The 13,743-nt window shown below is 36.8% G+C and overlaps 3 protein-coding genes across 5 annotated transcripts; 2 read left to right on the top strand and 1 right to left on the bottom strand.

Moving 5' to 3' along the window:
- The first annotated feature begins 571 nt into the window (after window positions 1-571).
- On the top strand, window positions 572-2,821 carry LOC119997205 (pre-mRNA cleavage factor Im 25 kDa subunit 1-like). The gene is made up of 7 exons (XM_038844073.1): window positions 572-892; window positions 996-1,041; window positions 1,434-1,527; window positions 1,631-1,704; window positions 1,838-1,924; window positions 1,999-2,109; window positions 2,463-2,821. Exons 1-7 carry the CDS (start codon window positions 684-686, stop codon window positions 2,532-2,534), a joined length of 693 nt encoding a protein of 230 aa, XP_038700001.1. The 5' UTR covers window positions 572-683; the 3' UTR covers window positions 2,535-2,821.
- Window positions 2,822-5,538: 2,717 nt separating this feature from the next.
- Window positions 5,539-9,140, top strand: LOC119997204 (mitogen-activated protein kinase kinase 2-like). The gene is made up of 8 exons (XM_038844072.1): window positions 5,539-5,795; window positions 5,882-5,966; window positions 6,671-6,805; window positions 7,504-7,728; window positions 7,830-8,012; window positions 8,120-8,343; window positions 8,696-8,741; window positions 8,838-9,140. The coding sequence occupies exons 1-8, from the start codon at window positions 5,713-5,715 to the stop codon at window positions 8,925-8,927; spliced, it is 1,071 nt and encodes a 356-aa protein (XP_038700000.1). The 5' UTR covers window positions 5,539-5,712; the 3' UTR covers window positions 8,928-9,140.
- A 224-nt stretch (window positions 9,141-9,364) lies between these two features.
- On the bottom strand, window positions 9,365-13,708 carry LOC119997203 (protein phosphatase 2C 77). Of its 3 annotated transcripts, none has more exons than XM_038844071.1 (5): window positions 11,187-13,708; window positions 10,804-11,108; window positions 10,337-10,690; window positions 10,130-10,235; window positions 9,516-9,856 (listed from the first exon to the last, which is right to left on the bottom strand). In XM_038844071.1, exons 1-5 carry the CDS (start codon window positions 11,470-11,472, stop codon window positions 9,516-9,518), a joined length of 1,392 nt encoding a protein of 463 aa, XP_038699999.1. In that variant the 5' UTR covers window positions 11,473-13,708. The 3 variants fall into 3 exon arrangements, with proteins under 3 accessions (XP_038699997.1, XP_038699999.1, XP_038699998.1); XM_038844070.1 differs by having other exon boundaries at window positions 10,804-11,117; XM_038844069.1 differs by having other exon boundaries at window positions 9,365-9,856; window positions 10,804-13,708.
- Window positions 13,709-13,743: the final 35 nt, after the last annotated feature.

The following is a 13,743-nucleotide window of genomic DNA, read 5'->3' on the forward strand; positions in this document are numbered from 1 at the left end:
TCTTAGGAGAAAAAATTCGCGCGAGTTTTTGATCCAGAATGGACGATATCATTTTGATATGTATAAAAATAAATCAATGTTATTGAAGAGATAATAAAACATAATTTATTTAAAAAAACGTCAACCCATGAAAAGAGTGTTTTTATTCTCTCCTAACAAGATTGAAGTACACCTAACACCACCACCATTTTACGACTGATTTTGTATGGTCCAAGCACGCGGTTTTGGTCAATCGTGGTGGGTGTCCATCGTTCCCTACTTTCCTCTATTAGACTATTAGACTTGACAATTCAAGTTATTGGGCTTTTAAAAATGGGCCATTCAAGTTGACAGGCTTTTAAAAATGGGCCTGGACAAAGGCACGGAAACCCAACAGAAAGTGGATTGGAGAGTCCCGAACAGACTAAGCCAGTGGATTTCATACTTGTGTAATTGTGTTGGACAAATCACCGGCTTACACGGGATCCTCCTCATTCATGTAATTACACGGGTTCCTCTGCATCGCCACGTTCGAGACGTTTAAATACTTAAATTACGCAGGATACTATTCGTTAAAAGACGTCATCCACTTTACTTTTTTTTTTCCCCTTATATTCTATGCTCTTCTACCACTCTCTTCCTCGCACTATTTCAAGTCCCGCTCTCCGTTGTTCCCGAACCGAGTGTTATCGGAGTGCTTGGAGATGGCAGATGAGTCTGCGATGGCTGTGCCTGTCATGGTAAACCACAGCAACAGTATTGCTAATCATGAAAATGGCCTCGATCATCGTCCTCAAAGCAGTGTGAGCGTGATAGACATATATCCGCTCAGTTGTTACTATTTTGGATCCAAAGAGGCTCTCCCTTTCAAGGAGGAGACCTTGGCTGATCGAGTTCGGAGATTGAAATTGAAGTACTCTCTATAACTTTTGTTCAAATTAGTTTTTGGTTTATTAGTCATATTCTTACTTTTCAAGATTTAATATCAGTTGATTGCCACTTTTTTTTATTGCTAGCCATGATGCTCATGGATTGAGGACTTGTGTGGAAGCAGTTATGCTGGTTAGTCTTCTGATTTTAGTTTGAAAATATTTTGTGTTTGGTTGTCTTATATTGTAATTCTCGTGTTATACTGTGATTCGTTATATATTGCGTTTTTGTTCTTTGATGAGTTGGTGCAATTAGGTTTAGCTATCAATGTTTCCTATTTCTGGATTCAGAGAGATTACGATCAAATTATTCAATACACAGTTTAATCTTGGTAATGTATCCTGTTTAATTTGGACGTCAATTTAAAGATTGGTGATCAAACAACTCAATGCAAATTTTCAACCAAATTCTCAATTAGCTTTTAGCAAAAATTTGAAGATGTGGAAATATAATAACGGATAATTGCTGTAAGATTTTCAAGTGAGACAACTCTACAATAAAGTAAAGTGGCGCATCCTTAACAGGTCGAGTTGTTTAAGCATCCGCATCTGTTGCTGTTACAAGTGAGAAATTCCATCTTTAAGCTTCCTGGTGGTCGTTTGAGACCAGGTGAATCAGGTAAATAAATTATCTTATCCTGTATATCAGTTACTGATTCGGAATTTGTTTTTCAATTCAGGGTGTATTCTATGCATTTATTATGATTGTGTTGATTTTCCAGATATTGACGGACTGAGACGCAAATTGTCAAGAAAGCTTTCTGTCGGTGAAGATGGTAGTGGTCTTGATTGGGAGGTAGTTAATTCCTATATGCGTGTGTGTGCAAATCTATGCATGTATGTATGGGGTGTGTGTGTGTGTGTGTGTGTGTGTTTTTATTATTTATAATTATTGCACCTGTGAAGGTTTTCTCATTGTTGTTGTGTAGGTGGGGGAATGTCTTGGTATGTGGTGGAGGGCTGACTATGAAACTTTGCTGTATCCATACCTGCCTCCTAATTTAAGAAGTCCTAAGGTTGTAGCTATACTGAAATAGTTGCTTTACCTTTTGCTAGCATAAATTCCTCACATGCTTTTCTCATCGTACAGGAGTGCACGAAACTCTTCCTGGTAAAGTTGCCTGAGAGTCGAAAATTCATTGTGCCAAAAACCCAAAAGTTGCTTGCTGTTCCATTGTGCCAGATTCATGAAAATCACAAGGTATATCCTGTTGCTAGGTTTACCTAATAGTGATGGTTATTTGGACATCTGCGGAGACAGAATTAGTCCAATGTGCTTTAATGTTGCATGAGATCTAGATAATTACCATCATATCTCTAATGGTTTTCCTTTCTCTTTGTTTTAGATACCTCCTGACATTCTATTAGATCATTCCTTTTCCTGTTTTCTTAGTAAAATTTGGTGATGTCTTTATACTTTGTTAGCAAGTTAGGCAACAAAATGTCATCTCAAAACAAGGAGCTGATTCAATCTGCTTGATGTCCGAACGTCAGGAATTTGATTGTGTTAGTTGTTACAGACTGTTCCAATGCATTATTATTATTTTTTTGCAGACATATGGATCGGTAATATCAGGAGTCCCACAGCTGCTATCCAAGTTTTCCTTCAACATTATTGACTCTTGAAATAGACTTGATCATTGTAATAAAGTTGGTTCTAAGGTAAGTATGTGCAAGCAGAGCAAATAGTGTATTTGGGGTAAATGTTCTCAACTGAGAAATCAAACATGTAAGATATAGAGAGACTTTACTTGTCTATTTGGGACAGACACTTGAATATACCATGCCTGTTGGAGTTGATTGATACTGATGGATTGTAATGTTGTGGCTGTATGAATTTTTATGTTCCTGGTTTGAGCTTGGAACTTTTAAATTGATATTTGAATATATCCATCCTTTGAAAATTCACCGCATATTTTCTTTTTATCCTCTGGAATCTTTTTTCATACAGGAATTTTGTCCACCGGGGATGAAATAAGACTACAGTCACTTATCTTTTCTTTTGGTGGGAAAAACTCTAGTGCCTACCCTTAGAAACTTTATTCACAGTCACTTCTATCAAGTTCTGCAGTCCTCGTAACAAGACTGATGCTTCTACCTTGCAGAATGGAAGGGAAGAAATGTCTTTTTTTGAGTTTTACTTTAAGTTCAATTACAAGGTGATTATCTTCCCTACTGTACATAGTTGTTGGTGCGAGCAGCTTATTCCATGAAATTTTATACTAGTCAGTTGCTTCTAAATTCTAATTATTTTCGGACTTTCCAGTTTCCGTTACCAAATTCAGGCCACGAAGGGTATTTGGTTATTCATATTATTCTGGTGGGGTTTTTATATATAGACCTTTGTAGGCCTTTTTGTCATCCTTTAGGTCGGTACATCACCCAAAAAAGTCCTAATTAGATGAGTCATTCAGAGTTTTACTTTTTCTTGCCATGCGAAGAAGAGTCTGAAAACAAAATCTTATGATCTAAACCATTTCCTAAAAGTGTGGTTTCAACTTTTATTCGTCTTGAATCCAGCTTTTAGAATTGATTCTTAATCTAAAAACCTTATTTTTGAAACCCAAACCCTCTAACGTGGCACATAACCCAACGAACTCTATGCAGAGGTTGTGCTTGTCTAGTCATATATCAATTTACTAAAAATGAAATAATAATTGAAAGCATGCTGAATATTCATGTTTGGAAATCCGCATCATTTAACTTTCTTGCTGTTGAAATCCTGGATGAGCTCCTGTGGGAGAATTTGTTCCTGGGTTCTGTGGCTCGCTTCTACTTGCTGTAGTTTCTGATGATTCCCTATGGTAATGGAGCTGGTGGGGAAGATACTAAACTTCTTATATTTAGAGGTCGGCGCGTTGTCTTTTGGTATTTAAGGAATTGATTTTGCTTAGATCTTATTTTTTGCGAAATCCGAGTAAAATGCATTTAGTAGAATTTCACTACAGATGTTCCTGCTTCCTCTGAAGGCCAAGGAGTGATGGTGCGGTGCATGGTGCAGGTGTGTTATTCTGCATCTCTCATCCCAGCTCCCCATCACCCTTTTCCTTAAATTTGTTCTGCTATAGCCTATATGCTACTTTACATTATGTCTTTATATCAAATAATCGAGTTTTAGGAAACAATAACTCTTTCCTGCAAGAATATTGCAAAGCTGTTGAGGTTGTGAATACATAGTGTTCATTCTAGGTTACTCAGAACTTGTGAAGGATTGCATGGAGCCTCCTCTTGCCATGTACTGATGTTCGAGGCTTAAAATAGTCTTCTTCCAAATGTAGGTATCGTTTTGCTCTTTTTCAAATCGATGTGCAGAGTAAAGGCGGGTTTAATATTTTTTTGTAGTACTAGCCATTAGGCGGTTATTGAATGATGTGGGGGCTCTGGCAACTAGATGCAGCTAAGTTAGTTGATGTTTACTGTAAGGGCTGCTTGTTGCTTGTTACAGCGACAGAGAGATGTGGGTGTGACACTCATATGGTTGCTAATGGGCTGGAAATACATCTAGTGCGCTTTTATTTGACTTTTCCAGCCATGAAAACAAGGAACCAATGTAGAAACGCAGAGATGATTGTAGGTAGGTAGTGCTGAAAGCCCTGATCCCTTATCTTTTTTAAGATGTGACGTTTGCCTCTTTTTTTATTTTTTATTTTTTTATTTTTACCCTGCGTCATAGAACGTTTTGAGGTGTACTTTGACAGAAGGAATTCAGTCGGTAGTAGTAGTAAATCTTGGCCTGGTTCATTTATTTTTCTTCTCTGTGAAAACATCAAGATTGATAGTTGGTAGATATATTGAAGTCCCTAGTTATGTGTCAGATTCAGGCAGTCAAAAGCTCTGATTTAGTCTCTTTATGGAGTTGTGTCAAAAGTCTCTAGAGATCCTAACATATGTTTATGGTGTGTGGGGACTCGGGAAAATGTTGTTAGTCGTAAATCTTGAATTTCCAGTTCTAATTCGTTGTTGATTGGGAAGATGTGACTTGTTAGTTATCCTCTCTAGTCTCGCGGTGGATGTAACTAAAAGAGGAAAAGCGTTGCAAGATCCAGTAGGAGTTTTGGACTGAAGATGCCCCTTGTTAAACGATAAAGTACAAAGCCATGATTAGTAGTTAATTTTTTAACGTGATAAAAGTAATAAAGCTCCTGGAAAAAACATTGAATCAATCACTCATGTAAATCCGGTCAAAACTTGGGATAAAATGAAAAAAAGTCATAAATCCCATAACTTGATTATTTTTTTTTTTATAAAGAAGAGTTATTGCAAACTATTACAAATTGTTTGCTTAATCATCAACCTAAGCACAAAGTGAAATTGTTTTATGATATCTCCTATGTTTACTTTCTGAAGTTTTAGAGGTCAACTATAATTTCTCCGTGCAAAGTTTTATTCAAACAAAATTTCTAAAGTCAACGCATAGTTAAGACTTCAGTTATTGAAAATTTGACATAAGAAGATATAAGAATTCTACAAAAATTTAAGATGTACTTAATTAATGTGCTGAATAAAGATAATTAATTATTAGTAAAGGATGTGATTTTTTTAAAAGAAATACTACTGTTTAGGACAGCAAGAGAAATAGTGAAAAAATACAAAGTAAAAAAATAGAAAAAAGAAAAGGCGCGGGGTAAAAAAAGAAACAAAAAGTGTCATCTTCTTCATAGTTTCTTCAATGGTGACTGGTCTTAGTCCACCTTATTATGCCAATTTTTTGTTGTTCATTAAATACCAGACAGACAACTAGACTTGTTATTTTCCCTATAGCTTCGCAGCGACTCTGCTGTCTGCGTATAATCAACCATCAATCATGGTGAAGGGAAATTTAAACTCTACTCTTAATCTCAAGCTTTCTCTTCCTTCTCCCGACGAGGCCTCCTTCGCTAAGTTCCTGTAATTCCTTCTCTCTTCAACATTTTGCGTACAAATGTGTGTTCTGCTTTTCTTTTTGGCTTAATTTGGTTCTGGATTTGCCGCAGGACCCAAAGCGGTACGTTTAGGGATGGTGATCTGCTCGTTAATAGGGATGGAGTTCGAATTATTTCTCAGACTGAAACCGATGCTGTAAGTTACTTTACTTTGTTTGATCTCTGCGTGCTATTTCGTTCTTCTCTTATTTTTCTGCTAGGGATCTCAAATACTTGAAATCTCAGTTTGTGACAGAAGATTTTTCATCGTCTCTTCCCAATTTTTCTAATTGAGAAATTTTTTATTTTAGTTTTGGTATTGTTCTCTATTTAATTATTACTTAAAGTGGATGGGCAGAGACCATAAGATTAAGAACTCAAAAAATTAGGTGGTGGCTTGCTCATGATTTTCTAATTTAAAGTTCAGTTTGTTAAATTTTTTCTGCATTTTAAATTTTATGGACTCTGGGATTCTGAGAGATTAACATCCACTGAGCTTTTCCTACCAAATACACAGTTAGCTGCTTTCATTTTTCTTATATCATTTGGAATGTTTTATTCACCTATATCATATGTCTTTTGAGGTTGAACCTCTGGAATGAACGGCATGTCGGTTGGTATTTGAATTGGTGTCTCATGGTGCTGGAATCATGTGTGTTTTAGCTATACTATGTACTTATCATTCCTTTTAGTGTTCAACAATTGACTGCAAAGGAAACTGTGAACTGATTATGAGTGTTAAATGTTTATTTCTATATTTTTGATGCCATTAAGGATTATGATTTAATCATGATGTCAAACCATCTCCGCCATTCAAGAATTTAATGGGTGATCTGTATGTGCATATGGGCATCTGTTCAGCCTCCTCCTATTCGGGCATCAGATAACCAACTTACCTTAGCAGATGTAGACACAATCAAAGTCATTGGGAAGGGAAATGGTGGAGTTGTGCAATTGGTGCAACATAAATGGACAGGCCAGTTTTTCGCATTAAAGGTATTATGCCATTCAACTTGCTTTATTTGCTCATTATGCATTGTCTCTAAATCCTTTCAAGCACATCCAGCGGTTCTGGACAGAGTGTGTAAGTTATGCTTCTTGTGTCTTTTTACTAAACAATATCCACATGGCATTTCTCTACTGTCTTAGTGAATATTTTCACAGTGATTCCATTAAGCAATATGGAGTTTCCCGCTAAATTATGTCAAATTATCTGTTGGATTCACTTCTAAATTTTGAGTATGTGTTGATCTTCAAGGAGTCTTAAGTTGGTAATTTGACCCTTTAAGCTGGTGAGAGAACATGTAAGGTTCTGCTGTCTCTCCATCATATTTTCTTATCATAATTCAGTCTGCAAACCAACATTTTTTCTTTAGCTGGAAATGGCTATCCAGTGTAGTGCTACACCTTTTGATACAGTCTTTGAAAGGCCAAGCTGGAGGTATTATTTTTCTTCTTGTGAATCAAAGGAGTTGATAAGGACTGATATTGTTGCAAAAAGTGATGCATTAAAACCAAGGATTACTTTAGAAGTTATAGATTATTATAATCTTTTTATCAAATTTCAACTGTTGGTTTGGGGTAGAATTTATGTCAATTGACTTATCAAGAAATTAAGGTGTCTAAAAGTTCACGTGTAGTTGTCATTATTCGTGGCTTTGGTGGTCACCCTTTGATATGTTGTTCATACTCAGGTAATCCAAATGAGCATTGAGGAATCCACTCGCAAGCAGATTGCTCAGGAATTGAAGATCAACCAATCATCACAATGTCCATTTGTTGTTGTTTGTTACCAGTCTTTCTACGATAATGGTACCATTTCTATTATCTTAGAGTATATGGATGGTGGATCTCTCGCAGATTTTCTGAAAAAAGTCAAGACAATTCCAGAACCATATCTTGCCGCTATCTGTAAACAGGTGGAGTTTATGGAAGATTGTCTGTGAAATATATTCTGCTTTGAGCACCGGTTTTTCCCAAAACTTCACCATCAATTTTTTCATTAATCCCATTAATGCAGGTGCTTATGGGTTTGCTTTATCTTCATCATGAAAAGCACATTATCCATAGGGACCTAAAACCTTCTAATATACTAATAAATCATAGAGGGGAAGTCAAAATTACTGATTTTGGAGTGAGTGCAGTGTTGACAAGTACCTCAGGGCAGGCAAATACCTTTGTAGGGACGTACAACTATATGTCTGTAAGTGATTGGAACTATATATGCTGGGTAAAAGTATAATATAATTTTTCTATGCAACCCTTGTCTGTCATAGTTTGAAACTAGTTCATGATTACTGTATTCTGTAGCCCGAGAGAATTATTGGAGAAAACTATGGCTACAAAAGTGACATATGGAGTTTGGGGTTACTATTGCTCGAGTGTGCAACAGGGAAGTTCCCATATACACCCCCAGAGCAAGATGAAGGATGGAATAATTTTTATGAACTTATGGAAGCCGTTGTTGAGCACCCACCACCTTCTGCACCTTCCAACCAATTTTCTCAGGAGTTCTGCTCATTCATATCCGCATGGTAAGGATTATATATTTGTCTAATACTACTAAATGATGAGAAAGATTATTTGTAGAACTAATGCTGCCCCATCCTTGGAATTCATAAAGATGTCTGTCCTCCGTTGTTTCTGTTGTTGCATTATAATATCATCTCTCTGTGCTCAACTGTCTTCTTCATCCATAAATGAAACTCGATTTTCCATTTGATGGAAAATATTCTACTTCAGTGCCACCAGTTCATTATATGCTGTCATTATTTTAGGGGTGTACCGTTTGAACTTTTCTCTCGACAGTTACAGTTGCTCAAGATCTTATACAACTCTCTTCCTTAGGTTACTAACTTTATTCTGGGTCTTTTTTGTCTGATTCAGTGTGCAGAAAGACCCAAAAGATAGACTGCCAGCACAGGAACTTCTGGTATGCTACATCTACGTGCTTCTTTCAATACTTTTTCTGACCAGTATTATCAAATTATGTTCTGATGGAAATTTTTTTGTTCTTTGAAAATACCAGAATCATCAATTCCTAAGTATGTATGAAGACTTGCATATAGATCTCTCATCTTACTTCACCAATGTAGGCTCTCCTCTCGCAACCTTTTAAGTCATGTATGTATGTGAGTTATGGACTCAACTCGTCCATTATTAGCTTCATGAGGATAGAATCTAGCAGTTATTTATCAAGCGTGCTTTGACCCACCATTGTTTGTATTTGTGGCTTATATGTTCAGACTCTGAATCTTCCACTATGGTGATGATAAATTAGTAATTCTTGCCATTAGTTCTGCAATATGGCAAAGAAAAAGAACACTGATTAAATCAAAGCTGATGATCAGGTCTGGGTGCAGCCACAGATGGGCAGTCAGTCCTTGGCCTTCTTTTTTTCCCGTCCTGATGATAAAACTGATCCGACTCTGCTCATGATGAAACCGATTGATTGTGCTCTTTGATCTTACCTATCATTGATCTTAGTTCCACTTGTTTACAGGGATTTTGCTTCTGTGGAGTTCCTTGTAGACAACATATAATAAACTCTGAGAGTTGAAGGTAAGTGAAAAACACTTTATAAAAATGAAGAATTTACTTCAACAACATACTGAAGATTTAAGTATTTGATGCTGTAATGGTATCATCATTTGCCAGGTGAAAAACCAACTGGCTGTAAAAAGATTATAGTTAGATTGTCTAACTGTTAGTTTTTTTTCTTGAACTTTCTTTGAGCTTTCAAGTCCACCACAATTACAGTGATATTGTCTTTGCTTCCTCTTTGGAGAGCAAGCCTCGAGAGGTACTCTGCTGCAGCTTGAGCTGCAGGATCAGTTCCCTCGTCCCTTTCTGCGGTGGGGGAAGGGGAATCACCATTCTTTTTGTGCCAAAGAAGGATTCTCCTCCGGGCAATGTCACTGGCCTGCTCGTTCGTCACAACATCCCATAAACCGTCGCTGGCTAGAATAAGGCACTCATCCTGTTTTTCTCGATGAACAAACATCACCTCTGGATGTGGTATGATCCATGGTTTCAAGTACCTATCCCCTGAAGATAGCAAAGAAAATGAGAAACATTGGGGCTCAGATTGGACATCAATCAGTAAAGGATTAGGGAATCACTTGGTGCTCTCATTTTAGTTCATCTTGAAGGCTTATGGTTGCATTACTGGTAACTCCAGTCTTTCCATGGAGTTATTTTCGTATCATTGGTACGTAACCCTAATGTGGGTGGAATGATGTTATCAGACATTCTATAATTTCTGAACAAATCAACCCCCCAATACAAAAAGGCTACAAAAATGACAAATCAGAGACATACCAATAGACCTTGACATCGCAAGGACTCCGAATACACGAGATCCATTCCATCGTATGACCTTTCCTCCTGTGGCCTCGATTCTTGCAAGTTCATCCTCTCTATCTGGCTATAAAAAATAATAATGATAAAGATCAAACTCCCTGAACCAACCTGTCAGTTACTGCAAGTCCTAGGAAAAGACTGGAACGTAGGAAAGATACGCCTTACTTTGTGGTCAATTGATAGCGGTAAAGGTGTTTTTCCACGACACAAGACTGCTCTTGAATCTCCACAGTTTGCAACTATGATGTAGGTTGGACAAATGATGGCCACTACTGCTGTAGAACCGACAGTTTCGGGAGCTACAGGTTTAAGATTAGCCTCACAGCCATCAGTCTTGCTTCCATCTATGCCTCTAGGAGCGCCAACCTCGACATCAACTTTCAGAAAGCATCTAGAGAAGGCTTTCCTCCACTGCTCCTGCCAATTGTGCTTGATTGTTCCATCACACGAGCTCGTTTTTCCCAGTTCTATCTCCTCCGCCAAAGCCAAATGCAGTCGTTCACGACAATAATTAGCAACCTGTGAAAATTATGCCTTGTTCAATGAGATTCCTTCTTGGATCATTTAACTTTTGTTTCAAATAACATGTGTATTCAGTTTAGTTTGCAAAAGGAGAAATGAATTTAGCATACCTGACATCCTCCATGTCCATCATAAACAGCAAAGAACTGGGAAGGTAACTTACTTGAATCCCATTTCATCCCATTGAGAACATGATCATCCATTAGCATATCAGCAGGTATCTGCAAAAATTGTGGGACGGCCGCAGCAGCATCTTCCATCTCTGATCTTCTTCCGCATATTGAAATGCACCCCCAAAGGGCTACACTATCCAATTCAAAAACACTCAGGCCGCCATTTCTACCGATCTTCTTTGCTTGAAGCATAGAAGATGGTTTCAAATCAGACTCATCAAAGCCATTGCTATCCTCAACATCTGCAGAAACTGCAATTATATCTTTCAAAGGCTCTAACTCAACAACTGGTTCTCTGAAATTTGTGTTAGGAGGCTCACTAGAAACATAAAAAGTAGTATTGCTTCCTAGACTACTGGTTTTACCAAGTCTCTTCTCATCTTCAGTGACCATATCAGACAAAATGGCTCCTCCTCTATCTTTCCCTTCATCAGCAGATATTGATATTCTACCATCACCTTTACATTTGCAGGAAATGGACTCATAAGGCGGATTTGGCTGCCCTGCAAGGTTCCGAAACAAGATTGCCCTGTTTGAAACCCTTTTATACCCAGAAATATCACTTAGTCTAATTGGACAAGTAACTGCTGTTGATCTCTCTTCCATTAAATCTACTTGCCTAGAGCCGATAAGGCAAAGCCTTAACAAACCCTCTAAAGCTATGAATATACTACTCTATATAATTTGGTCTAAGAAATAATGGATTCTGATTCAAGAACCCAGTTATGAGGCCTAAGTAATCAAATTGAAGATACTAAGAGAAAATTCCAGGAACAAAAAGAATGAAAGGACAATTGAAATGGATTTAATATGACTGCTTATGTAAGAGAATCAAGCATACATAGATCCAATTTGGCAAAAAAGAAATGCAGACAGGCTCTATTTAATACATTAATTTCAACACTGGACTCTTCTATTCTCCATCTTACAACAACAGACAGAGAAGACACAATCTTCTTTTCCACTACCTTCTGACCAATCCTTTTATAAGCTCCAATAAACTATGTATAAGAATCACAAGTGCAAGATATGGGTATCAAATGTTGTCCAATCTCAGACAAACTAAATAGAGAAACCCAGAGACAACCAAGCGGAAAACTCAACAAAAATGGGTTTCCCTGGATTTGAGGGAACCCATTCCAGGCTCTTGAAATTAACTACCTTAACCTAATAACCTCCCAAAAGTGAAAAAGTCACCACCTACCCTCCTTGGCTTTTCTCAGCTCCAGATATCTCTCTCCCTTCAATAAGTTTGTTTTTCTCAAACAAGCTTCAACAATCAATGCGTTGAATTAGTAACCAAAAAAATAAATAAATAAATAGAACAGCATGCATGGATGAGGAAGGCGAAGGAGAAAGAAGAAAAAAAAGGCAAGAAGAGGGAACCCTCAAAAGTGTGTTAATAGTCCAAAGAATCCATAGAGGACTCCAACATACACGTGTCCACAATGGATAAGCACTTATTTATTTATTTATTGAATTTTATTACATAGAAGAGAACCCCGTACGCAACATCATTATATTGTCCATCATTATATTTTTTTGCAATCTTTCGTAATACCATACCAATTTCCTCTTTAAATATTTGATATGAATCTAAAAAATTGTGCATTATTACTATCAATCAATGCGGAAACTTCCAAAAAAAAAAGAAATGATACTCGAAAAAGTTGTGTAATTCTATGCTATGACACAAAACAGAATCAATGTAGTTGTCCAAAAAAAAATAATACTGCGAATTTATTCTGTTTTTAATTTCTTGTCTTTCTCCTTTATGTGAAACGAGGAAATGGCTTATTCCATTTCCATGGACAAGTCTAGAGAGAGACAATTAGACAGAGACAAGGTTCCTAGAGAGAGGGGGAAATAAATATTGAGGGTGTGACGTGGCAGTAAAAGGTCATGAGTTATGAGGTTGATGGCCAAAGCGAGTGACGTGTAAGATTATAGAGAGATTGGGTAGGAGTGGGAGATGTACTACTACTACCTTTACATGTACAGTGTATTAGTATTATTAAATATAGATTCATGCACTGAACAGTGAACTCTACATCAAAATCTCTCTATCTTATGATTTTTTGCTACTGCCAAGGCAACTGCCTATCTCTGCCACATGATCATCTATACATTTCCTTTACTCCAAACTTTCTATCATTTTTTGCAATATGTCAAGATAAAAAATTAAATGTGTACTAAATCATACGAATAGATATTTGAACACCCGAACCACTAATTAAGTGATAAAATGATGTATACCATCTTAATGACAAGAGTTCGGATCCTCATTTCAAAAAAGAAAAAAGAAAAAATATTCGAAGACAATATGCTTATTCAATTGTTCAAAAACTTACCCAAAAGCAATAACAAGTTTCTTTGTTAGAATGTTTGTCAAAAAACATAAAAAAAAAATCTTTGGCCAATAATCTCGATAGCTTTGCCAGTCTGCCACAGACTTATTAGAGAGAACATCATCAGTTCGTGCCGACCAAAAGACTTCCTCATATAAATATAGACCGACCACCAGTAAACTCCTTCACATCTCAAATACTTACTAGAGAAAACAAGAACACTAATAGCATCTATCTAAGTCATTTGAATATGAGTGAGTCATTATTAAGAGAGATTGTTCATGAAAGATCACAAGTACATAAAAGTCGACAATCATATTATTAATCAGGAATCAGATGCAAGTAAGCTTCAAGAACAAACATATAGCAAAGATCTTCCAAACCAAACAATAATAAGGAAAGTTCAATCAAAGCAAACAGTAATAACGGCAAAAAAGAATGCACCATAAATATAATCCATTGACTATTTTTGTATCAAGTGAGAAAGGATTAGACACTTGCCAGGGTTTTGAGCTTTATAGAACTCTGT

This window comes from Tripterygium wilfordii, chromosome 4 (assembly GCF_013401445.1).
Source record: "Tripterygium wilfordii isolate XIE 37 chromosome 4, ASM1340144v1, whole genome shotgun sequence".
NCBI lineage: Eukaryota > Viridiplantae > Streptophyta > Magnoliopsida > Celastrales > Celastraceae > Tripterygium > Tripterygium wilfordii.

Excerpts from the sequence above, each read along its gene's own strand:
- LOC119997205 (XM_038844073.1), top strand. The coding sequence starts at position 684 with ATGGCAGATGAGTCTGCGATGGCTGTGCCTGTCATGGTAAACCACAGC. Across the intron at positions 1,042-1,433 it reads GTGTGGAAGCAGTTATGCTG|GTCGAGTTGTTTAAGCATCC; the intron begins GTTAGTCTTCTG and ends CATCCTTAACAG. Across the intron at positions 2,110-2,462 it reads AGATTCATGAAAATCACAAG|ACATATGGATCGGTAATATC; the intron begins GTATATCCTGTT and ends ATTTTTTTGCAG.
- LOC119997204 (XM_038844072.1), top strand. The coding sequence starts at position 5,713 with ATGGTGAAGGGAAATTTAAACTCTACTCTTAATCTCAAGCTTTCTCTT. Across the intron at positions 5,967-6,670 it reads CTCAGACTGAAACCGATGCT|CCTCCTCCTATTCGGGCATC; the intron begins GTAAGTTACTTT and ends GCATCTGTTCAG. Across the intron at positions 6,806-7,503 it reads GCCAGTTTTTCGCATTAAAG|GTAATCCAAATGAGCATTGA; the intron begins GTATTATGCCAT and ends GTTCATACTCAG.
- LOC119997203 (XM_038844069.1), bottom strand. The coding sequence starts at position 11,472 with ATGGAAGAGAGATCAACAGCAGTTACTTGTCCAATTAGACTAAGTGAT. Across the intron at positions 10,691-10,803 it reads ATGGACATGGAGGATGTCAG|GTTGCTAATTATTGTCGTGA; the intron begins GTATGCTAAATT and ends TAATTTTCACAG. Across the intron at positions 10,236-10,336 it reads CGCTATCAATTGACCACAAA|CCAGATAGAGAGGATGAACT; the intron begins GTAAGGCGTATC and ends TATTTTTTATAG.